The sequence below is a fragment of the Athene noctua genome, chromosome 24, assembly GCF_965140245.1.
Source record: "Athene noctua chromosome 24, bAthNoc1.hap1.1, whole genome shotgun sequence".
NCBI classification, from domain to species: domain Eukaryota; kingdom Metazoa; phylum Chordata; class Aves; order Strigiformes; family Strigidae; genus Athene; species Athene noctua.
In genome coordinates, this window is record NC_134060.1 from 7,687,364 (window position 1) to 7,710,942 (window position 23,579).

General features: G+C 47.9%; 1 protein-coding gene across 7 annotated transcripts in view; it reads left to right on the plus strand.

The window, feature by feature from the left end:
* Nucleotides 1-23,579, plus strand: part of SCMH1 (Scm polycomb group protein homolog 1) — a 75,516-nt gene that overhangs the window by 14,371 nt on the left and 37,566 nt on the right. For 5 of the 7 annotated variants that reach the window (XM_074925918.1, XM_074925922.1, XM_074925921.1 and 2 more), the window contains exons 2-8: nt 2,408-2,469; nt 5,768-5,852; nt 8,530-8,598; nt 14,565-14,635; nt 15,415-15,649; nt 18,643-18,731; nt 19,680-19,923. In XM_074925918.1, coding sequence (XP_074782019.1) covers nt 5,828-5,852; nt 8,530-8,598; nt 14,565-14,635; nt 15,415-15,649; nt 18,643-18,731; nt 19,680-19,923 — 733 coding nt within the window. In that variant the 5' untranslated portion in view covers nt 2,408-2,469; nt 5,768-5,827. Of the gene's footprint in view, nt 1-1,177; nt 1,253-2,362; nt 2,470-5,767; nt 5,853-8,529; nt 8,599-14,564; nt 14,636-15,414; nt 15,650-18,642; nt 18,732-19,679; nt 19,924-23,579 lie in introns of all 7 variants that reach the window. The other 2 variants (XM_074925920.1, XM_074925919.1) reach the window with 2 other exon arrangements.

The window sequence follows — 23,579 nt, forward strand, 5'->3', positions numbered from 1 at the left end:
TCAGGCAGAAATCTGAGGTGCTAAGTCGGGTGTGAAAACCAGAAGAGGTAAGAAGTGTTTCAAACCACATGCGAGCAGTCATCTGATTTCTCAGGTAGGCTGAAAGTGCCTTTCTTTCTCCACCATAGATATTTAAAATGGCAGAAAAAGAAGATGTTAAATGAGCAGGCTGAAGTGGTTATGTACATCTGCCCATCATGTCTCTGTGCCTGGTTTTGTGACTGGGCCAGGATGCAGCTGGATGCTCCTGTGTGACCCGGGGTGCATGTGTACGGGCTTCCAGAACGGTGCTGAAGCAGGACCCGGTGCAGCCTGAGCCTCCAGTGGGAGGCTGGGATGGCAGCACCACCATCACCCCTGGCCAGCAGGAACTTAGAATGCTGCCCTCACATCTCCTGAAGGAATTTGTAAGGAATAACTCTTCATTATTGGGAACGTTGACAGTGTTTGATGGAAAGATACTTGTGAAGGAATACTCAGTTGAAGCAGAGGTTATGTGGAAGGGATTTTTAATAGCTGGACTGGTCATGGTGCTCAAGACCCATGCTTTTCTGGGGAAAAAAAAAAAAATCAATGACTGCAGGCATTTTGCATTATGAGAAACCATCAGGATTCTCTTGTCACTGTCCCACGGGATTTCCAAGAAGCGTCATTCTCACAGTCCTCTGGCAATATGCAGTTGGTTGGGGTTTTTTTTTTCACAGTCCTAATCTGTGGGGTATGTATCCGACCTAATAAAACGATTTTTCAGCTTCGCTGTTGGTAGTTTTCTCCCTCTTCTTTCTGAAAACATCTTGCCTGCTGGCAACCGCATTGTCCGAAGAGGTTTGAAGCTTGGCACGCTGTCAACAAAACTTCAGTTACCCTTTCAATCAAACATGGTAGCGCTGTGAACTGACTTGGCCTCCATCCCAAGGTTCACCATAATCTTCCTCGTATAATAGGAAGTCCAAACAACCCCAGGAAATAATTCAGATGCAAGTGGTGCCTTTAGTGGAATAAAGAATTGCTAGAAGAGACATTAAGAACCTCAGCTTTAACTCTTTTCATAATTATGCACTCTGAAGAAGCGGAGGCTTTGTAGATAAAGAGATTACATGCATCTTATGAGGTCTGTATAGATGTGACAGTATCTTCCACCCACATTTTCTCACTTTTTGTTTTACTGACATTGCAGTTGCAACATTTAGTGGAAGAATATTGCAGAGCAGGCTACCCTATAACCCTGAAGGTCCCTTCCAATCTGGCACAGGTAAATTGAATCATTCTTCCCTCAGGGATGATAAGGATGAGTTTTTGGAAGAGCCTGTTGATGAGAGCAGTGGGGGGGAGAATTTAATTAGATTAAGATGCATTTTGGCGATGTTTGTGCTGGGGGGGTGTGGTGTGGCTGCCGGGGAGAGCAGCACTGTGAGCTGGGGGTGCCCTGGGATGCTCCTCCCAGCCCTGGCTGCCCCTGTGCTGCCTTTATTTTTTGAATAAGTAAAAGGGAAATACATCTGAGGTGTAAATCTCAGTGTAAACCAATGCAGGGGGTCACTGAGGCACTAACAAAACTGCGTCTCAAGCTGATGTCCTGCCTCCAGCCGTGACCCAGTGCCGGCAGCCTGGCAGGAAGGCAAGTGCTTGGCTTTTCCTTGCCAAAATGCAGTAGCTAACCCGGTGATGTGGTGGGCAGGGTTCGGATGGTCACCCCACCTTTTGGTCAGCTTTTGCCCGAGCTGTGAGTGCCAATGGCATGTGCGTTTCATACTTGGATGAAGTTATAAACACTGTTTTGCTTTTGAATGTCTTTGTCCTTTTAATGTTACTTTTTTACTTGTCTTGATAACATCCTCCATGAGGAAGTTGCATGTCTGTTAGTTTCTAATAAACAAAATTTCCTTCTCTCTGGTATATACTTGCGTTTTTTTAGTATTATAGGTTTGCCCTGCTACACGGTGGAAGGGATAATTTGGAATCCCCAGTTCATTCCCTTTATGTTATTCACTATTTTATATGCCTCTCCTGTGGTCTCTCTCCTTTTTATTACTAATCAGGTCTAGTCTTTTAAATCCTTCTTTGTGTGATAGTTTCATTTTACAAAAGCTGAACTAGTTTGTGTCAACTCAGCTGATGTGATCTTACTCCTATCAAAGGTGTTTAACAGCTGCGGTCCCATGTAATCATTGCAAGCTGAACTTAAATTGTGTCAAGCTCTGCACTGCTTTGCTATGGCAAGTGGGAATGTTTGTTGCAGCCGTCTTTAAATTTAAATTTGGATGTTTTAAATGAATTAAATATGAACATGAATAATGCAGCTGGTAACCTAGCCTTTCTGCAATTAAATGCAAACTTTTTCATTTTGTTTCTATGCTTTCAGGTTTTGATATGCCGCAGTATTTGTACTGACTTTGCTGTCTTGTAGGAATGATGGGGAACTAGAGCCCATGACAGTTCAGTGGAGCCGTTGGCACTTTTGATATCTCGGTGAGTGGAAGTTGTTTGAAACTATGGGAAAGGCACTTTATCTGCTACAAAAGTCAGCAAATCCGGTGGCCATTTTAGATTTTAAGGTAGCATCCTGCTGAAGTGAATTTGCACATTGATCTGTCCTTTCAGGTTATAAATTCTGGAAACCAACACCATGTAAAACTGTGGTCCATGCTTGCAAGATTATCTTGATATCCACACGCATGAGAAATAGCGCTTTTGAAAGCTTAGCTCTGGTGTGCAGCTTTGTACAAGTGTCAGGTTCAGGAGATGGTGTATACCAGCATGTTCTGGGCTGTGCAAATCTCAAATGCTTCATTTGATGCAAAAGGAAGATTGTCCCCTTCACGTTATTGACTCAGCCGACAGGTTCTCATCAGGGGCACCTAAGGTCATTCAGGAAGATCTGTCTGTGTGGATAGCCCATTTTTCCCCTTTGGATACCAAACTGTAGCTTCTGCTATTTATTACTTTAAGATTTTTTTAGTCTTCAGTCCCTGAATGGTGTAAAGACCACGTACATTCATACTGTGTCTCTCCCTGTCCTGCAGTGCCTGTTAACTTGCCTGTCCTGCCATTCACTTTCTTATCTCTAGACTGAAGTCTGTCTTCTTCACTGGGATGTTTCAGGCTTGCTGAAGCCTATGGGGTGATTCTGCTTGCCTTCCAACCAGTTGTCAGTGAAATAAAATTATAGGGTATTTCAGATTGGAAGGAACTTCTGGAGCTTATCTGGTCCAGCCCCACACGCATTGCTGGGCTGGCTTTGAAGCCAGACTCAACTTCAAGGTTAGATCAGGCTGCTCAGGGTGACAGCTGGTGATGCTTGGAGTATCTCCAAGGATGGAGATTTTACAGCTTCTCTGGGCAACTATAGAATGAAATTACAGCCAGTGGGAATTACCAGTTCCCAAGCCCACCTTATACCAGTTTCAGGAGGGCTGAGGCACATGGGCCATGTATCCGTGGCTATAGAAGAGCAGACAGGGACCAGTCCCTGTCCCTGGGATGTAGTGAGGCTGATGGCTCACATCTGGCTGCTCAGGGCAAGCTGCTGCTGGGACAGGGAGGCTGAAGCCAGGCATTGTGGAGTTTGGCTCTAGCATTTATCTGCTTTGGGCATTAAGTGGCCCTGAGGCACGCTATTTATTTTGCTTTCTTTTTTTCATTTTTGTGTTACGAATTTGCAGGATGAAACCACGTGTTGCTGTCCTGTGGTGTGAGAATGTACAGGGGAGCTGGGTAGTGCAAAGCTGCAGTGCAGGGCATTGAAGGGTGGCAGGAGTCACACTGGGGCCAGCTCATTTGGACAGTTTCTTGGAAGCATGTTTTGGAGCGTGCTGTCCCCAGGCTGGCACCTACGTGGCTCTCAGCAGAGTGGGAATCCCTGTGCAGCCTGAGACTTCTCCTCTGGGGAAGAGTAACCTTTTCATTTTTTTTAATAGGAGCAACATTTACAATGTCTTACTCTTTTCCACAACATGAGATCTTGCTGGAGTCCACTGCAGTGGTGGCTGAGGGCCGCCAGCAGCCCTGTGTGCTTTATAAGCAGTTAGGGTTACTCCCACTGCTATCTGCGTGAGGACAGAGGGTGCAGTACTTTCACCTCTCCTCCTGGGCCTCAGCCGTCCACAAATTGTATCTGAGCATCTCATACGTGGACACAAATTCTTCCTCCAAATACTTCTGCAGGGAAGGTTTACACATCCCTGCTGGCTGTAGGGCTTTGACGTGGTCAGGCTAAAGCTGTCTGAGTGGCACAGGAGCACCCATCCCATGCCAGACACGTGAGATTTATGATTAGTGTTTGGGTACTTCAGGAAGTCCCACGTCCAGGGGAGCCGAGCAGACAGCAGAGGTTCAGAGCCAGAGATGGTGAATGCTTGTCTGGTGCCTTTATATAACATCTTTCACCCTGGGTTTTATGGCTGGGGACTTTTCCTACCATGACTGCTAGCTTTTAATAAAAATTACTGAAGAAAATTATGAAAAGAAGCATTAAAAGTGGTAAATAAGCTTTCACATGTAGATTACCTTCTGCTATTGAAAGGAAAAGAAACTTTACTCCTTTCACACGTATGCACAAACAAACACACTATTTATGAGAGAGGCAATAAGAGATTACTGTGTACCTTTTGATTTGGACTCAAAACAACTAGGGTTTTTTTTTCCCTTAATGTTTAATATTTCTTTAGTATTTGCCTTCTCAGAGTATCGCTCAGTGTTACAAGCATTGCACGTAAAAGTTGTAGTTTGTAGCGCTTTGACAGAAAATTAAACTCTGTTTCTCTTAGGTTTGGAAAAAGGCTGGTGTTCAAAATCAAAACTTGTCGCCAAGTTGGATCTGTAAATAACCCTTTAAGCAGAAACTCAGCGTTGCATCCTGAGACAGCTTCCTCTTACGTCCTCCAGCCTGACTGCCCCACTGTGAACAAAATGGAGTTATATTGACACAATTAATCTTTCATTAGTTAGTGTAGTGTCAAAAAATGCTTTTACTGGCTTTCCTAAGGGCTTGTTTGCAGCCCAGCCATTCATTTAGATATTGTCTGTCAGGGCTTGGCAAGGCTGGGTGCATGCAGTAGGCACTGCCCTGCGAGCCTGGCTGTGCAGGAGCGTTGGTCTCTGTGTGTGTGTGTCCAGCACGCATCTTCCAAGAGCTCTGATTTTCAGTAACATTTGCTTATAACAAGAATGCAAACGCTTTTTCTTTTTGGGGACAGTCCAGCCAGTTTTTCTCCAACCAGGAAAAAAAAAAAAAAAAAAAAAAAAAGGCAGCGCAACTTGGATGCTCGTTGCAGTACTAATAGCAAAAATATTTCCTGGGTCATTGTCCAATTTCTCATCCTTATTACCCAGAACTGCTGCAAGCAATTTGAATTGCAAGTGGCGAGCTGGGGATTGCGGTACTGCTTTGCCAGAGTTAATGTTATGTTTCCATGTGTTTTCTTTCATAAATTTCAGCTCTGCCTCCCTTTGTTAGTTAGCAAGAGCAGCCCCCGCTTCCACACACACGCGCGGGACCTGCTGCAGAGTTAGCACAGAGACTGGCATATGCTCCTCTCCCTTATTTATGCTGCTCCCGCTGCCATAAATTTGAAGTTGTCCACATATTGGAGAAAGGCTTGTAGTTTCAGGGGGGTTGAAATGAATTGTCTGTGTTCAGTAGGAGACGTTCTGTGCAACCCAGGGTGAAAGAGCATCTATTTTCTCCTGCTGTGTGATTAGTTAATGTTGCAGATGACTGTGTGCTCCAGAATGGGGAATTTTCTCATGTTTATTTCTTTTGTCCTAGACATCTTCAGTTACCTAAAAGCAAGCCAGTCCCAGGATAAGGACAGCAGCAGGTGATATAATGCGGAAACCAGGCCCTCAAAAAGGTGAGCAGTGATGCTTGACACAGCCAAAGGCCCGGTAGTGAGCTGGTGTGGACCAAAAGGCCGAGGGCATCAGGAGGCTGGCGATGGGATGGGAGAGCGGGGGATGTGCGGTTGCAGGCTCCAAACAGCCGCTTGTTTGTCCAGCAGCGTGCAGAGAACACTTCACTGATCCACCCCCAAGACGGGAGGAGGACGAGTCCCTTGACGGGTGCACCCCTGCAGCTTGTGGGGCACAGTGTCAGGCAGCGAGGGTGCTCCGCGGAGCCCGCGGCACGCACCATCTGCTCGTTCTCCCAGCGTGAGGCAAACTGCTTCTCCGCTGGCACAAGCCTCCCCCTTCTAATGAGGCGTGAAACCAAAGACCAGCCTACCTTGTGGAGATGAAATCTGTTACGGACACTTACCTTTCGCCGCCTGAGTGTCTCGTCCCGTTACACACAGTGGCAGCCACGTGCATGCTACCTGTGTCCTGCTTGCCCCAGCAGAAAGGGTGAAGTCAAGCAGGCTGCCTGCAGCTGAGCTGCTCAGACTTCTTGTGCTTAACAAAAATATTGATTTCCTTTAGTGTTGTGCCATGCATGTGTGTTCGACTGGAGTGATCTCATCACATGCGCTTCGGAGGATGGGGGAAGGGAGAGCGTAGAGGATGAAGCATCCTCTGCAGTTCTTTGTTCACATCTGCTACACGCTCACAAGGTTTATTGCAGGAGATTTCTATGCTCGATTTCTCTCCTCCCTTTATTTTTTTTAAATGTCTCCTTTGCTTCTCTGGTGGTTCATCTTACAGAAGCATTATCCTCTTCCTAACACTGCATGTCCTTTAATGAAGTGAAAATAAATGAAGGAAAGCAGGGAATGGGGAGAGCCTGCTGTGAGGCAGCTGGAGGGCTTGGTAATAAAAGAGGCAGGTTGATTAGTCAGCAGTGTGGCCACGGACAGGGCTGACTGAATTTAGCCTCGCACACAGCTTGTCCTCTCTGCCTTGTGGAGCAGGGTGCCTCCAGCCAGCGTGTCTGTGTGACCTGTGCTGTGAATGCCATGCCGTAGGTTGCAGAAGCAACACCTGCATCCTGCACACGTGGGCTTCTGTCCTACTTACCTGCTTTTTTAATAATGCATTGAACTTTCCCTTTTTCTTTATTTGCCTGCAGAAATTCTTGTGTTTCTTTCCCTCTCTGCTGCCTTTTCAGCCTGCTTAATGAGGATTTTTGCATGTTAAAGGTTAAAAATAAAATGTAACTTCACCTGCAGAGTATGGCAAGAGGCTACTTTGAGTGCACGGATGCTATTAGAGTGCTATCCTGCAGCACTGAGAGGAGTCTTACCCACCCTGGGGGGCTTTTTTTGCTTCTGACTTAAATACTTTGTGTCCTTTATTTTTGTTTTCTTAAGGAGATAGCAGAATACTGTCCTTCATGGGAGTACATTTATAAGAAGGGTGTCCTTCCATCCTTTTCATTCGTGTCTCTCCAAGGAGGCTCTTTGTCTGGTCCGTGTCTAGTGACGCTGTGGCCATACTCCATATGGCCTTCGTGTTCATTTAAGGGATAAAACCTATATGCCATCCTATCCATTGTATTGAAAAGAACATATCAGGAAGAAAAGATTGTAAAAATAATGGTCCAAAAGCAATTTCAGACATCTTAAGACCCACCAGGCCACTCTAGCAGCAGCTCATGGCCTGCTTCTTTCAGTTACCTGTCAGGAGATTTCAAAATTTTTCCTGTTTTCTTTTTTCTTCCTTTCACAAGTAACTGTTTTTCACGGGGGCAAGGCGTGTTTCATAGAGCACTACCAAATTGTTGTTCATAATAGCCCTAAAAATGCTTTGTAAAATAAAGGAGCAGGGCTGCAGCAGCGCTCCCAGGGTGTGTGGGTCGGGCAGCAGTGGGTGCAGGAGCTCGCTCAGGGTGAGCTCTGCCATCCCTCCGTTGGGCTGGAGCCTGCTACAGGCAGGGATGGGCATCCCTCACTTCTTGCTCTGTGGCTTTTCAGAGCTGCCTTGGGAGCTATTTATTTTGCAACTCCGAGGCCCAAAGCTGTTGTGAGTGAAGACAACTCAGCTGAGATGCTCTTCAGAGCTGGTGCTATTTTGCTGTGCTCTCCCAGGAGCTGTGTGGGACACGTGGTGGTAACCTGGTGATGTGTGTGGAAAGGGCGGTTGTGCAGACTTTCGGAGAAGTCCTCTCCCCCTTGCCAGAGAGGGTCGAGGCTGTTTGTGTGAGGTCAGGTGCAGCAACCTGGAGTTGATAAACAAGGAGTGATTCAGGCTCCACTTCTGAGCATACAAGATCCACGTGAGCTGGTTTTAGTGGCTTTAGCGTTTGCCCGTCTTGAGCCTTGCCACCTCTTCACGTAGTTAAAATGGTGAAGCTCTCACAGTCTGCTACTTTGTGTATCATTACTTGTCATTGTGGGAGAAGACTGGTTGGTGAGGGCTAGGCAGAGACTAAGATGCAAATACAGATACCTCATGTCAGGTCTTCTGTTGAGCTGTGTGGAGGAAGGGAGCACACTCCATAGATTTAGACAAATCATCCCTGTTACCTGGGGTCATGACAGGGAGATCACTCCTCTTCTCTGAAGTGCCTGTAAAGCAGGTGACATGAGCAGGTAATGTTGGAGAGTGCATTAGCTGCTTCTTTCACTGACACAAATGCTTTTTTTCTTGTCTCAGCCATAGACTGGAAAGATGGTAAAAAGCACAAGTACGGCCGCCCGTCAGAGTCTCCCTCCCAGTACCAAGGTAAGAGAGCTCCCTTGTCCCGCTCCCTCCTTTGTTTTTTTTTTTCGCTAAAAGATTTTTATGTGTCTTGGATGTGGGAAACTGCAGCATGCCAAATCAGTTTACAGATAAAAATTGCTTTTGGACAGTCCTCATGTGTTTAATTCTGACCATGGTCAGAAATGGCTGAGAAGACACCAGGGTAAGCACACAGCTGAGCCAGCTCATTTTTAAATCGGATGGGTTGAGCAGATCTTTTTCTTACTGTCCAGCCATGAGCACTGAGGGGTGACTGCACACATTTTCACATGCGTCTCAGGTGTAAGGAGCCTCTTACTCCTCCACAAGCTTTTTTTCCACATTCACAGCAATGGCTAGCTCAGTCCTCCCTGCTACAGGAGAGATGTGGTGTGCCCTGCACTTCCTCCTCCCCAGCAGCAGGAATTTGGCCCTTACCCCAGTAGAGGTGATGCCCGCTGGCTCGGCCGAGCACAGTGTGAGGGCCAGTGGTAGCAGCCCAGGAGTTGGTCACTTCTCGCTCCCCTTGGAGATGGGGTGTCCTGTGCACGGGCACCTGCAGGTTGAGTTCATGGCAGCTCCTGCTATTTCTCGGGGGATATGTGCAGATGACTTCCAACTTTAGGAAGTTTATGTAAGGCTTGTATACTTTAGTGACAGATTTTAGGGTCTGTATTTTACTTACAGAGTATAAGAAGGTGATGTCCTTATGTTCTTCATGTACTTATATTAAGAAGGTGATGGCCATACTTCCCACTAAGTATAGAGCAACAAGAAACTAAACGATTTCCTGGGTTAAGCAACTTATAATGGGAGACACATGAAACAATTTATAATGGGAGACACATGTGTACCTTCGTGAAGGGCTCTTCTGTGTTTCTTAGAGCCCTGGGAGAGCTGAAGTGGCTGCTGTGCCTCGTGGGCTTGGTTATCCTGGGCCTGGTGAGACTCAGGTGGTAGTTCTTAGGCATGTTGGGCTGTGGGCCACCATCAACCCTTGCCATTCTCTATTGGAGCATCTTGTCTGTCCTTGACTACCCTTATGCTGAAGTACTGTGCAGCACAGTTTGGGAGGGACCTTCTCCAAGAGGAGGAAGTTTATTAGCACCTCCAGTAAAGTCCTGGGTCCTCTGTTGCCCTGTGCTGAGCTCCACACGACATTATGGGGCACCATCAGAGCTCTCATGGCCTGTGTATAATCAGCCTTCACGGTACTGGGGACTCCATTGCAGTTTTTCCTCTGCTCCATACACTGTGCCATTTGCAGATGTCAGAGGACTGGCTGTTGTTTGGTGGCAACACTGACCTGGAGTGGAGCTTTCTGTGAAATTCAGAGGCATGCTTTCCCATCAGCGCTCATGGTAACCCAGCACGCTGAGCTCTGCACCTCGCTGCATCCCAGGGCTTGCTGGCTCGGGGAGGAAACGCTGTGGATGGGCTGGTGTGCACGGCTACTCGACAAGTGCGTGGTGTAGCAGCGAGGGTCGGGGATCGTCTCCCTGCAAGAAACTTTGAACAGCTCATCACTGCCTGAAGCTTGGGCACACGGTGATGGGGCTCAAACTCCAGCAGCTTTCTGGCACAGAGCACTCTGCAATCCAGGCTGAAAGGGTTTCTGCTCAAAGCTAATACTGAGTGGGGACACCTCTGAGAAGAAGCAAAGCAGACAGCATCCCAGTGTTTGAAACCTAGTCGTTTTGGCTCACATGCTCACATGTTTTTTCTGAGCAAGACAGTAGTAAGTGGGATCATGTTAACGGTGGTAGCTGTTACCGATGGAGAATGTGCAGCCGGATTGATGGCTGAGCAAACTGTCTGGAAATTATAACGAGTAGGACACGCAGGAGCTCTGCCGTCGCGGTGGGAGAGCTGACCCCTCAGGAAGCTGCGCCCAGACATCGGGGAAGGCCACCGTCGCCTTTGGATCTGCGAGCAGAGATGATACTCTGCTAATTTTCATACTGAGTTGGCTCAAAGTGTGCTGCTTTCATGTGCTGCCTTGATGCTCGTTAGCAGACACACATATGGGCTGCAGACTTTAATGGGATGCCTTGATCTGCGTAGGGCACGTTCTCCTTCACAGATGTGACCTGAAACGCACATGTATCATTTCAGTTGGATTGATGACCCCTCGGGAGCTGAAATGCTAATGGAGCCCAAACCAGACTTCAGTTAAAGATATAAACAGAAACTCCATCTTCATTTAAATTCTGGGCAAAAGATCAACATTAAATGCAACATAATGAGAATCCAAACACGAGGGTGCAGAGTTGCATTGTTCACAACTACTGTAGTTTGACCCCTTGGGTGTGTGGAGTGTTTTGTTTATAGTAAATATTTTTGAAGATTAAGATATCAGACCCCAGATCTGACACTCTGCCTGCAAGTAATATCTCCCTTTGGCACAAGAGCATGGTAAGGAGCTTTCCAAAGGCAAGCAGAAGTGATAGACAGTCACACTTAGTAGACATTTTCACAGCTGAGTTACAGGGAGTCATATAGGTTTACAGTCCTTGGCTTTTGTTTAGCTCACAGATATAATTACAAAAACATGGTGTTTCTCATTAAGTGTCCTTCTCTTGTTTCTTCCTGTAAAGAAGGTCTGATGTGTGTTATACGGAGGAACAAAGTCCGTTCAAATGATGATCTTTCCAGTCTGTGGGAATATGGTGTTCTCTGCAGGGGAGGGAACACGAAAGGGAAGGCAGAGGCCACGAAAATAGAAGGTGATTTTAGGGCTCGTAGGACATTTTGAATTTTGTACTGGAAACCAGCAGCAGCAGCGGAGCAAGCGCTCCCCTTTACTTTTTGAGGTGAGAGAGGATTTCAGTCCCTACAGTGATCTCTGTCCTTGGACACTCCTGCTCCATCACCAGTAAAAGGGACACTAGGACTGTCTGAAGTGCTGTTTTTTCATGAAGCAAAGTGATTCACTGGCAATTGGAGAAAAGCAACAAGGGTTTTTTGACCACCACTCAGAAAACATTCTCCAGTGTTATCTGCCCAGGCCAGAAAAGAAACAAGTGTCTTGCAGATTAAAATGTCCTGTCCCTCTACAGTAAGGCATCCAATTTATTAATATGAATAAGAATATTGAGAGGCTGTGAAATACAGGATAGTTGGTCTGTGCTAATGAGAGAAAGCCAAGCAAGATGTTGCTTGTCTCAATGTTTCCCTCTGGCCTTACAACCTTCATATGCAGCAAGCCTGTAAAATGCCATCAGCCAGCACAGGGCAGCTTTGGTGTCCTGGCTGACAGGTCACCGGGTGTGGAGGCTCCAGAGCAGATCCCTTTGGAGCTGAGCGGGGATCGGTGTGGCGAGCAGGATTGGGTACAGTCCAGAGGAGCTAAACTTGAGAGGGCCAAGTGTGATGTGTCCATCTTCACCCATACATGCTCTTTCTCAAGTACAAAGCTCAGGGCTTGTTCTCTGCTCCCTGATTAAAAAAGCTGTAAGTGCCTCCTTTTTTTCTATTTTATTGGCAATTCTCCCTTTGTTGTAAAAAAAACCCCCAACTTCTGTATTATGCCATTGTCTTCTCATTCCTCCTGCAGTTTTTAGGTTGAAGTTTAGGTTAAGTTTTAAGTGTATTTTGAAATTCCCACTTGAAAAACATTGTATAGTGAGCTAAATGCTGTTACTGAATTAATTTAAAACCATTCCCTACATTCTGTGCAAGACTTTCTCTCACACTAAAGCAGTGGTGGTAGCCTCCAATTTCAACATGCAGTTTCTGTGCTGGTTTGAGAGTAATCCTGAAAAAGAAGTGCAGTCTTTAATTGTGCTTGTCATGCTGTCTTTATGTAAAGAAATGGCTGATAGTGAACAGAGGAGGAAGGCAGGCTTAACTCTGCAATACAGGCTCTGTCTTTATTCTTAGAATTTAGAGAAGTCTTTCTGCTGCTTCTGCTTTTCTTTGCAGAATAAGTCACCAGAACCACGAGTCATAAGTAGTAGCACTTCTAGTGTTGTGTGTGTCTTCATATGGTGGTTGGGTCCCAACAGGCTCTAGAATTAATCTCAAATAAGTTCCATGTCCAAACACTATTTTTAGAGGCGTGCAGCTGCCTCAGAAATTTACTGCTCCTGCTGGGATTGTGGAGCGTCGATCCCGACTGCAGCGTGAGCTGCTGCGGGGAGCGGAACGGCCTCGCTTGGTGTGGAGTCTGTGCGAAGTGGAAGGATTAAAACCGTGACTACTTTTAATAGAGAGGGATTGAAACAAGCTGAGGGGAGGGTAGGTTTCTTTTTTAAAATAAAATTGTCAAGGATAACTGATCCTTTTGAAGATGCTTGCTGAGGCCCCGGGGCTGAGGCTTGCACTCCTCGCCCCGGTGCTGTCACCGCAGCCATCCCCTGTGCTCCAAGGACGGGGGCCTCTGAAGGGCCACCCCAGGCTGAGACGAGCCTGTATCAGCAACCAGAGTTAAGGGGTAGGATCTGTAAGGCATTTCCATGCCAGGAGTGCCTGGGTTTGCTTTGCCTGAGCATTTATTACACATTATTTGTACAAAGAGTTTCACTGACGTAACCAAGTATAAAACTGTATCTTCAATTAAAGCAAAATAATTTTGGTTTTGCGAAAGCATCATTGCAGTAAATCACTGAATTTCTTCATTCACCCTGGTGTGAGACTGTTGGCTGAAAAGAAAATACATGCCAACGGGTGGAAACACGTACTCTGAGGAGGGGAGAGCTGCTGTCAGTCTGCAAACAGAAATATTTCAGCCAGTGTGGCAACAAAACTGTATTTTTTCTGTTCATTTGTTCTGTATTTAACAGTGTGCTAGTCATCTGCATGGGAGGTGGCAAGAGAGCAGTGTTTCTTTTATTTGTTTGAAGCTGGTAGATTATCGAGCCTGTAAGGCTTCTCTGTGCACATGAGGCAGAACTAAAGTAATGTGTGCTGACCTTAATGCCTGAATTTTTAGAGGTGTGATGTGCACTGCAGTAGCTAAAATGGCTCTTGATGTAGCTTTTGTTTTGAAAATAGACTGATTAAAAACTTGACATGAATAGGGGAAGCGGTAGCTGACTCTTTAATTGTGCTGCCACCAATGCTCTTGAAATGACTTGAAAACAGCGGTCTCCCGGGAGCCGTTCGGATGAATACAAGCTAATGTCATGCTGGAAGGATCCTTTCCCAGCTGCTCGGTTTAAATGGCAAAAGTCATGATTTGCTCGGATTACAGGAGCTTTTAATTCCTCATTTAATAACAGGTTTCCCTGCATGTCATACTGCTTTTACCCTTCCTGCTGTACATGCGGAAGGCGCAGACAAGGATCAAATGCGCTTCCCCTGGCAGCAGCACTCAGTGGAAGGGGCTTTGGTGTTGGATCTGAACTGCTGTGTTCAGTAAATCCCCCTTTGGAGGATCCCTGCTTCCATCCTGCCCAAGCTAGGGGACTCTATGTCCACTTCAGGAAATTAATTGCTGACCTGTCCACTAATTGCTGGGGACGGGCAGATGCCTGCTCCGAGCTGCTGGCTGGTGGGCAGGCTGTGTGCCTGCGGACCAGGGGAACTCTGAAGTCAGCACAGCGCGGTTTCCTGTTAATTTGGGCTGCATTTAGCCCACAGTGACTGTTCTAAATCCCCAGACTGAGCAATGAGTTTAATGAATGATTTTTAAGGGGCGGTTGTCTGCAAGGCTCCTCGGATTCCCATCTGTGCTTGGTATTTTATATTAAGTTGGAGGTTGTTATCCTCACTTTTTGCAGACCCGTCTCGGCAGCACGGAGGCAGTAAGATGCCGTAGGCAGCGCCGCGCTTTGTTTTGCCTGTCAGCTGCAGTTGTAAATCTTCTGTGGTCACAAACATCAGAGGATCTTGATGAAAACGTGTTGCCTGTGAGCACCTCCTCTGTGAGATGTGGAGAACTGCCAGTGTTAGGAGTCCAGCCATCTCTTTCTGAGATTTTTTTGCTTGTTGGTTCCTATTTGAATCCTTCTGTTTTCTCTTCTCAGGTCACTTCACCTGGGAGAAATACCTGAAGGAGACCTGTGCCATCCCAGCTCCTGCCCATTGCTTCAAGCAGGTAAGAGGGTGAACACAAGAAAGGTCAAGGGCGATGGTCCATTGGTGATTCAGGAGTCCTGTGCCTGGGGTAGGCCCCTTTTTTGTCAAGGAAGATTCTTAAGGATATCAGAAGTTTAATATAAGTCCAAGTATGCTGAAGGAGAGATTAAAAAGATGCATTTAGACACTCTGGATGTTAGAGTAGTACAGAAGGTTTTACTCTCAGATGTGCATGGATGGGAACACAAGAATGTTTTTACTCTGCCAAGCAGAGTAAATGGAGAAAGTGTTCTGAGTAGGATGTGATCTGGCTTTTGGTGGATCCTGCTCAGCAAGGAGATTTTCTGCAGAATTCACCTGACCTTTGGGAATGGAATAGCAGCCCCTTGAGCATCAGGTACATGAGCACAGAGGTGGCTGTGTTGAGTACAGGGACACAGGAGTGAATGGGCTCGGTACACCTGGGTTGGGATGGAGGGACAGCAGCACAGGGCAGTGTCTGTTTGGGTCTTGGATCAGCTGGGTGATTCTCCTGAGAAGGGGGCTAAGAGAAAAGGGCAGGTCTAGTTGTCTAGATGATGCAGTACTGAAAGATGGTGGTCTGGGCTACAGATCTGCCAGGACTTGCTGAACTTTCTTTGCTGCTCTGTGGTGTCTGCTCCCATGCTGTGCTTGGAGGGTGCTGTCTGTCTTGGGTAGAATCAGTTTTGATGCTCTTAGGGCTTAAGCTTTTTGACTGAGGTGGTGTGTGTATTGGAAATCCTGTCTATAACTGGGTCCCTGTTTTTCTCTTTGCAGTCATACACTCCACCTGCAAATGAATTCAAGATCAGTATGAAACTAGAAGCCCAGGACCCCAGGAACACAACCTCCACCTGCATTGCCACGGTGGTGGGTCTGACAGGCGCACGCCTCCGCCTGCGCCTCGATGGCAGCGATAACAAGAATGACTTCTGGCGGCTGGTGGACTCTGCTGAAATCCAGCCCATAGGAAACTGTGAGAAGAACGGAGGAATGCTGCAGCCTCCACTGGGTGAGCTGAAGTTCAAGTGTCCAGCAAGCACCTATGTTACCTGTAGGGAAAACCCTAGAGTTTTTAGATTTCTGTGCTTGAGACAGAGACCCATGGACTGTCTACCCTGCCTACTACTGTGATGTAGACCAGCCCTGTTAGCTTGGGCTGTTAAACAGATGCATCCCACTCCAGGTCTGTATTTGCACGTGGACATCATGGTATGGATAGGGACCTGCTTTAGAGTGTAGATGGAAGGGCTCTTTGCACCTAGGTGGGCTGCTTGCACTCTCCACAGCTCAAGCTCAGGATTAGCCTATGCTGACTGTGCTCTTAAGCCTTCTGAAATTTTCCATGTGTACCCCAAAGGAACAACACATTTTCCATGCGTTTGTGTGAAAGAATGCCAGAGCCACTCCGCTTCCCAGAGGACACACAAGCCATCAAGGGTCACCCTGATATCCTGGTGTCCCAGGGGCATGGGCTGTAGTGCTGAAGGCAGGACTCTGGTGGCCTTTTCTGGGTGGTTGCCTGTATAAGGACAGAATCAATCCAGTTGATTTTTTTTCTAGGAGACACCACACAGTCACACAGACAGTGCTGGCACATAGCTCTGGCCATTCCACTGCTTCAGGCTTCTGCTTGCAAGTGCTGTCATCTCCAAGGTGTGCTTGCCATGGAACGGCTGCCATCCATCAGGGCTCTCCCCTCCGCTCCCCCTTTGAGCCCAGCACAGTACTGGTGTCTGCGTGAAGCTGCTTTGCTGGGGATCTGTAAAACTTGATGTAGAGAATAACCAAGAAACCAATTGGGGCTGAGGCATCTGCTGTATCATCGCTAATCCTGACACTGTGAATTCAAAAGCATGTAAATTTTCATTCATGCTGTCTAAGTGTATTTGTGCCTGAGTGTCTTTGGGGCAATGGCAGGTTAGCTGGAGACCATCTGACGGGGAAACAGTGTCTGAAAAGGCTCCCAGTGATTAAAGTCCTGTCTCATGTGAAGGGATACCTGTGATATTTCATTTGTTTATTTATTTAATTTTACTTGGCCGCAGCTTTATAAATAACCTGGACAGTCAGACACTTCTTCCAGCCTTGTCTTAGGTTAAATACACTAACACACTTTTTTCTTTTTTTTTTTTTCCACTGGCCGAATGATGAGCTGACTTGCTGGTTCTTTCCTGATTAAGCAGCAAGGTTAACCTTCTTTTACATTTTGGTGCCTATTATTTTTGAAGTGTCTTCATAAATCTCTCTCTCAATTAGCATATCCCCAAATAATGTCAAGCCAATCTATAGTGATGCAAGAAACCTTCAAGAGGATACCTTGAGTTAGGAATATTTTTATTTGTGTTTTCTCCTGGAGCACCATTTGTGAGCTTTGGTGGAAGAACAGTCTAAATTGCAATGGGACACTTGGGACTGACCTTTCTGAAGAAGGTAGAAACATCAGCAGGTGCACGTTTTGGCACATCACACCACACGAAGCTGTCTATATGCAGGTCTAATTATACCCTTTCCTTTCATAATTGCTACAGGCAGAACCTGCTGCAGCTATTAACGTTAAAGCGGCCATTTTTTATGTTACTTTCACACATGCTGCTGTCCGTTTGCAGACATCGCTTTGAAACCTTGGTCCCAAGGTGCAGCTCACAGCAGTGCTGCGGCGTGCCCAGGGGGCGTGGGGTGCCTCTCCTAGATGGCAGTGATCCGTTCCTCCTGTGTCTTGCCTGGGCTTTGCCGGCAGATGGCAATAAGTGTAATCGAGTTGCAGAGCAAAACTCATGTCTCACTGTGCCAAAGGAGACGGTTCATGCTCTGGAAGAAGTCTGTGTGCCCAGCTCTGATCTGTATCACCTGCTTAACCTTGGGCCAGACAGGAGCGGTTCTCTTGCACCCAGCATAAAGACAGGTTACAAATAGCTAGTTCTGCAGTTGTCCTTTCTGCCTGCGGGGTGCAAGGGTCCAGAAAACCCAGCGAGGATTTTCTGTGTTGCTTATAGTTTTTTCCATGTGTACACATCTGCTGCTGCTCCCCTTCTTTATATAGATAATTCAGGTAGAAGGTTATCTTTTCCTCTCTGGGAGCTTAGCTCTCCCCTCCCCTGAGATCTGTGGCTAGCTTGTTTGGTTTCCAAGCTGCTCTGACAGAGTTGGTAGGGTGGCCTGTACTGAGCTGGTTGTGTTCTGGCATTTCAACCCTGGCAAAGCTTTGCCGTGTTAATCATCATGAGATGCTCTCTGTCTAGGTCCAGTCCCAGGGTTACCTTCAAAACACTACAGATACAGAAAGTGCAATGCTGCGTTCGGCTGAGTGACAGAAACTGCCTGTACAGAAAGATGCACGTTTAGCAGGGATGGTGTTTTGTGGTACCTGGAGTCTTTTGTCAGTTGTGCAGTCAGACCCAGTATCATATACTCAGAGCATGTGAATTTGTTTTTGTTTTTTTTTTTCTTCCCATAAACTCCTTCTTGTTATTTCTCTACTTTTTTTCACAGAAAGTGTTGAGCCAAAAACTGCCATCCTTTCCTGTAATGGTAAAGTCTCTTTCCCAGCCAAGTCACAGCTTCTTTATTTCTTCCCATTAGCTTGCCTGCAGCTCACTCTGAAAGGTGTAGGAGGCCACCCAGAAGCTGAGATTCCCTACTGAGGAAGAAATTTCATAGCCTGAGTGTGCACTTGCTGATTCATGTCTCCCCTGTAGTAGGATCACTGAAGCTGTCAGCACTAGTGCTGCACGAAGTGCTTTGCCTGTATGGTCGATGTACAGACTTTTGTTATGATAAGCGAACATTGCAGTCAAACATCCGTTTCCAGATGTTTCTTTTCAATAACGGTTTGCATTCAGAGTATCTGGAAAAGGTCAAAGCTGACTCTCCAGCATGAGGAGGAGGGTGATGTGGGATCACAGTATGTGCCTGCTGCAAGGTTCCCATCAGGGCAGGCTTGTGCTGCTGGACCCAGTGGTCCCCACAGCCTTACAGTCTCCATCTCTGCTTCCTTCTCTGCAGGCTTTCGGCTGAATGCCTCCTCTTGGCCCATGTTCCTTCTGAAGACTCTGAATGGAGCAGAGATGGCTCCTGTCCGGATTTTTCATAAGGTATTTTACTGTACTGTTTGCGAAGACATCCTTCTGGCATGTCCCTTTTACAGCAAAGCACCAAAATCACAGCTGGTGCCTTGTGTGAGATGTGCTGATCCCAGAGGAGATGAACCTTGCCCAGCTTTGCCACGGTGCTGCCTCTCTAGGACAGACCTGTGCCCTCTGTGGCTGTGTCACAGCGCTGTCAGGGTGCAGACAGAAGTCTAAAAAACTGTCTTGGGCTTGAGAGATGTGCATGTTTTTCTCTGGGGCTGCAGGTGCTGCTCAAAGTCAGGAATGTTAAAGTCAGCACCTCTCTCTTTAATGTACCAGAGCTTGTAAAGAGTGCAAATGCTGCTGTGAGGTAGCACTGCAAGTATGATTTCATATTTTGTGTTCTCACACCCTGAAGTCAGAGAGAGACAAGCCAGTCCAGAGGCAGATGCTGTGGTATGGGATGGTTGGTGTGGCTTTAGTGCATCCCAAGTATAAAGGACTAGGAGGAGCAAGCCCCAGACAAGAATGGATAGTGGATCTCTCACATGTCTAGCCAAGCTGAAGATGGGGGAATAATAGAGGGAGACTGTCATATCTGTTTTTTCTGCTCTGAGATCACAAGGTGAGAGTATCCTACAGAGGCTCTTCTCTTTGGGGTGTTATTTTCTGCCTGTGTTGCATGATGGAGCTGTGACAGTGTGCAGTGTGGAAGTAGCACTGCCTGGGTTTAGTCCAGCAGCCGGGTGGTGGCAGAGCAGTCAGCAGTGGACGTAGTTGCCTCTTGACTTAAAGGGCACATGGTTGCTTAGCTAAGCCAAGGTATGCACACCTAGGTGGGGTTCAGATCCAGCCCACTAGCTCCCTTCTTCATCTGCTCATGGAGGTGAGTTTGCTGATGGAGGGGGCAGCCCTGGTCTACTGAGACACTGGCATATCCTCTTTGAGCACATTTTCAACTTCTCCTTATAGGAACCACCATCTCCATCCCAAAACTTCTTCAAGACAGGTATGAAGCTGGAGGCAGTGGACAGGAAGAACCCTCACTTCATCTGCCCGGCCACCATTGGGGAGGTGAGAGGTTCTGAGGTCCTCATAACATTTGATGGCTGGAGAGGTGCCTTCGATTACTGGTGCCGATATGATTCCCGGGACATCTTTCCCGTAGGCTGGTGCTCGCTGACTGGAGATAATCTGCAGCCCCCTGGAACAAAAGGTAAGGCCCATGTTGTTGCTTAGCTGTCTTCTTCCTCCACTCAGCTCTCAAAGAGCAGCAAAGCAGGCAGAGGCTAGCAGCAAGGACATCTGGGTGCCCTGTCTGGCTTTCTTATGCTGCTTCGTGCATGGTAAAGGTACAATCATACCTGTGAGCAGTGTGATAGCCTGGCGTCGAGGTGCTGAGGAACAGCCATCTGTAAAGATGGGCAGGATGATGGTGCTGGAGGGATGGTGATGTTGTACGACACTGCTCCTCTTCAGGAATTTCCTTGGAGTCTTTCCTGCGTCTTTGGAACACACATTCTTGTGGACTTTTTCACAGGGGTACTGGGCCATTTGTGGATATAAGGGAATAATGAGAACAATTAAGTTGCAGAACTGTGCCTGCTTGTACTTCTGACAGTTATTTTGCTCTGCCTTATGCTGTGATCTCTACTGTGGACGTGGAAAAAGCAGGTCTGAATCAGGTTGTACTTGCCTTGTTTCCTAGAACTGTGATTCTTGGTTAGGAATGGTATTGGGGAACTTGCTGCCTTGCAAAGATCTGAGCTTTGGCTGCTGAGATTTTCAGATGTGTCTCTAGCTTGCTAGCGTTGCAGTTGTGTTTAGGACCAGGGGAACTGTCATTGTCCCCATGCACATCCCTCTGGCGTTTGCTGGCTGGCAAGTCTGACACATGCCTGTCAATGAAATGAGAAACAGGAGAGCAACCTCTCTACCGGAGCTGAAGGATTACTTAGGAAAGCATTTCTCTGATCAGACTGTTCCTCTTGAAAATCCAGGGTCAGCTTGCGCTGCCCCATCAGGCTGGGGCTTTCCTGCTGTCTCTTGATGTGAGCCAATTCTGCCCTGCGTTCTACAAGGCTGGCGTTGGGCTGAGCTGCCTTAGGTCACCTCGCACAGCCTGTGGGCAAGCCAAGCTGTGGGCTCCCCTCGGTGGAGATGGTTTATGGTTGGGAACGGAAAGGCACTCTCACTGTTTATCTTGGATTTCTGCATTTGGCCTTGATGTTCCCAGCCTCTCCCTCGCTTCCTGCTGTTTGTTTGAGTCCTGCCTGCTGCTGCCCTGCAGGTTCTGCAGAGCTGCTGGGGACCTCCTGGCCGGTGGCTGACCCCACCAGTGGTGCCCTGGAGTCAGGGGCTCTTGCTCAGCATCTCCAAGATGTTTCTCGGGCACTGCACAAGTGACTAAAGACATGTTTGTGTTGGGTGGGAGCTTTCCTGGCAGTGAACCGAGGGTGGAAGGTTTCAGGAGCAAGGTGGAAGCCGCCTTTCCAGGTGAAGTGGGAACCTCTGTCTGACCCATGTCATCCGACGCAGGCAGCTCTGTTCCTCTTCAGCCTCCCTGTGCCAGGGGCTGAAGCTGTGAGAGAGCAGAGCATCCAGAAATAATGCCCCATCGTGGGGGTGACACCATGGTGACTTGGAGCCATTTTGAGAACCGTTTGCTCTTACTTTGGCAGGCTCACTGGCTCTGTCAGTAGTGACTCTGCAGTTTCTGCTCATGTACAGAAATAGTGAACGCTGAAAGCCACATCTCCCCACTCCCAGGCAGAGGCAGCCTTTGCTCTCAGGCAGATCTCTGCTTTCTTTACTTTTCAAGTACTGTGGCAAAAGCAGGGATTGGCAGAGGTTGCATGAGCCATGCAAAAATGCTGTGGAGTCGGGATCAGCCTTGTCTTTGTGGTATTTTACTTTCCTCTCTGCGGCTACCCCCTCCCTTTCCTGCCCCAGACTTTCTAATTTCCACTTTGTGGGATTAAACCAAAAGAAGGGAGCGCTGGGAGCTTTCCTTGTCTGTAATTAAATTCCTTCCTTGTTCCTTTACTTCTCAGCCCTGCCTTGGAGAAGGGCTGAGCACAGTCCTCCCAGGACCTGAGAGTGCTGCTCTTGGCAGGGTTGGAGGATGGTTCACTGCAGACGGATCCCCTTTTCCTTCAGCTCCAGTAAAGCTTCCCTGTGTGCCAGCCTGGAACCTGCAGGACCACGTGGTGGAGTCGGGCCGTTCACTTTCTTGGTGGGAATTCCCCTTAAATCAGGAAGATGGGGGCAACACACAGGACATGTGCTGGACTGGCCGTCTTGCCCTAAACTGATGGGTTCTGGCAGGGTGAGGTGCTTGGGGGAGCTGAGAAGTCTTTTGAAGAGTTAACTCCATTGAGACTGACAGCTTCCTGGGGCTGAGAGAAATGAGCTCATGTTCAAGGGGAGCAGAACTTCAAAGAGGCCAGGCATGTTTGTTTAATGCTGGTAACTTAATTCAGCTCTAATCTGTCCCTTCTGCTGGCTGCCAGCAGAGGTGGAGGAGTGCAGGGCTTCTCCCAGGCACATCCCCTCTCTGGCTCTGGGGCCTCCCACTCCCACCAGTGTTTGCTTAGCTGGAGTGACGAGGCAGGGTGCTGGTGGAGCTGGGTTCCAGCCAGCCACACCGAGGGGAGCTTTCAGGAGTGCACGTGTCTGTGTGAAGGGAGGAAAGGGAGGTCAAACGGCGAGGAGGAACAGCTCTCTGCGCGCCAGGTTGGTAATTACATCGCTGTCAGGATGTGCTGCGGTGGCCTGCTGGGAGAGCTCCGCCACAGCCGGCGGCCAGATGGCTGCGGGCTCCCGGGCGTCTCCTGGAGCTCCTCTCTCGATGCCGCACAGCTTGGAGCTGGGGGGTTCAAATAAACATGCGCCGCAGGGGAAATGGAGCTCCCGGGGTGCCTACGCACGCGTCGGTCCTGATCCTCTCTGCTCGGCGTCAGCCTGCGGGCTGGGGTTGGAGGTTGGCTCTGCTGGGCTCACAGAACACACGCGGCAGATCTCGTCCTGTGCGTCCTCAGCTTCTCCACGCCAGCTCAGCGGCACTCGGGGAGGGCAGGTCCCGTGGCCATCCCAAAGAGAGGGGGGTTTCTGTGGGTGTGCAGCCAGCCTCCTCCGGCTTCCCACCCACGGCAGCGGGGCACTCTGGGGTTCTCTCTTGGCCAGGAATCTCCACTCACTCCTCACGTGTAGTGTACAGCGTCTCATAGGTCTGTTCATGCCTCTTACACATGTGTTCTTTTGCGCATATCCCGGGTTTTTAGGAATATAAGGGCAGTGCTGGATGGCAGCTTTGACCTCTGCTTGAAGGGCAGACTGTGTTAGTGTTTCTCCCGTTACCTTGCACAGGAGGTGCTCATGACTTGTGGGTTCACTTCAGAGTTTTAGAAATCAGCTCTCTTTGGCTGTTTCTGGAAGAGCTGTTTGCATGTCCGTTCTTACTGAGCCAAGCAGTCATCCTAGAGAACTATTCAGTGATAAATATTTATCTGTCACAGCGTGTGTATGTAAAACAGTTGTTTTATGAAGGTTGTGTGGGGCGTCGAACCCAAATTTACTGCAAAGATTTCCCATTGCATGGTGGGGTCAGAGTTTCAGAATTAGGGTGAAACTGAGGAGAATGGTGTTTCCCTATCTTCATATATTGCAGCACACAAAAGTGAGGCCAAAATACAGTGTGGCATATCACTAATGATGTAGCTTTTTTCAACAGAAGACTCTGAAAGTGTGTTGGGTAAGGAAGGAATTATCCACGTCTGCCAGGCCTGTGTGCTTTTCCATTTGAGTTATGTAGTAGATCCAGTGCAGGAGGGAGCTATTTTCAAGCTGAGGGCTTCAAGGTTTAGATTAAGT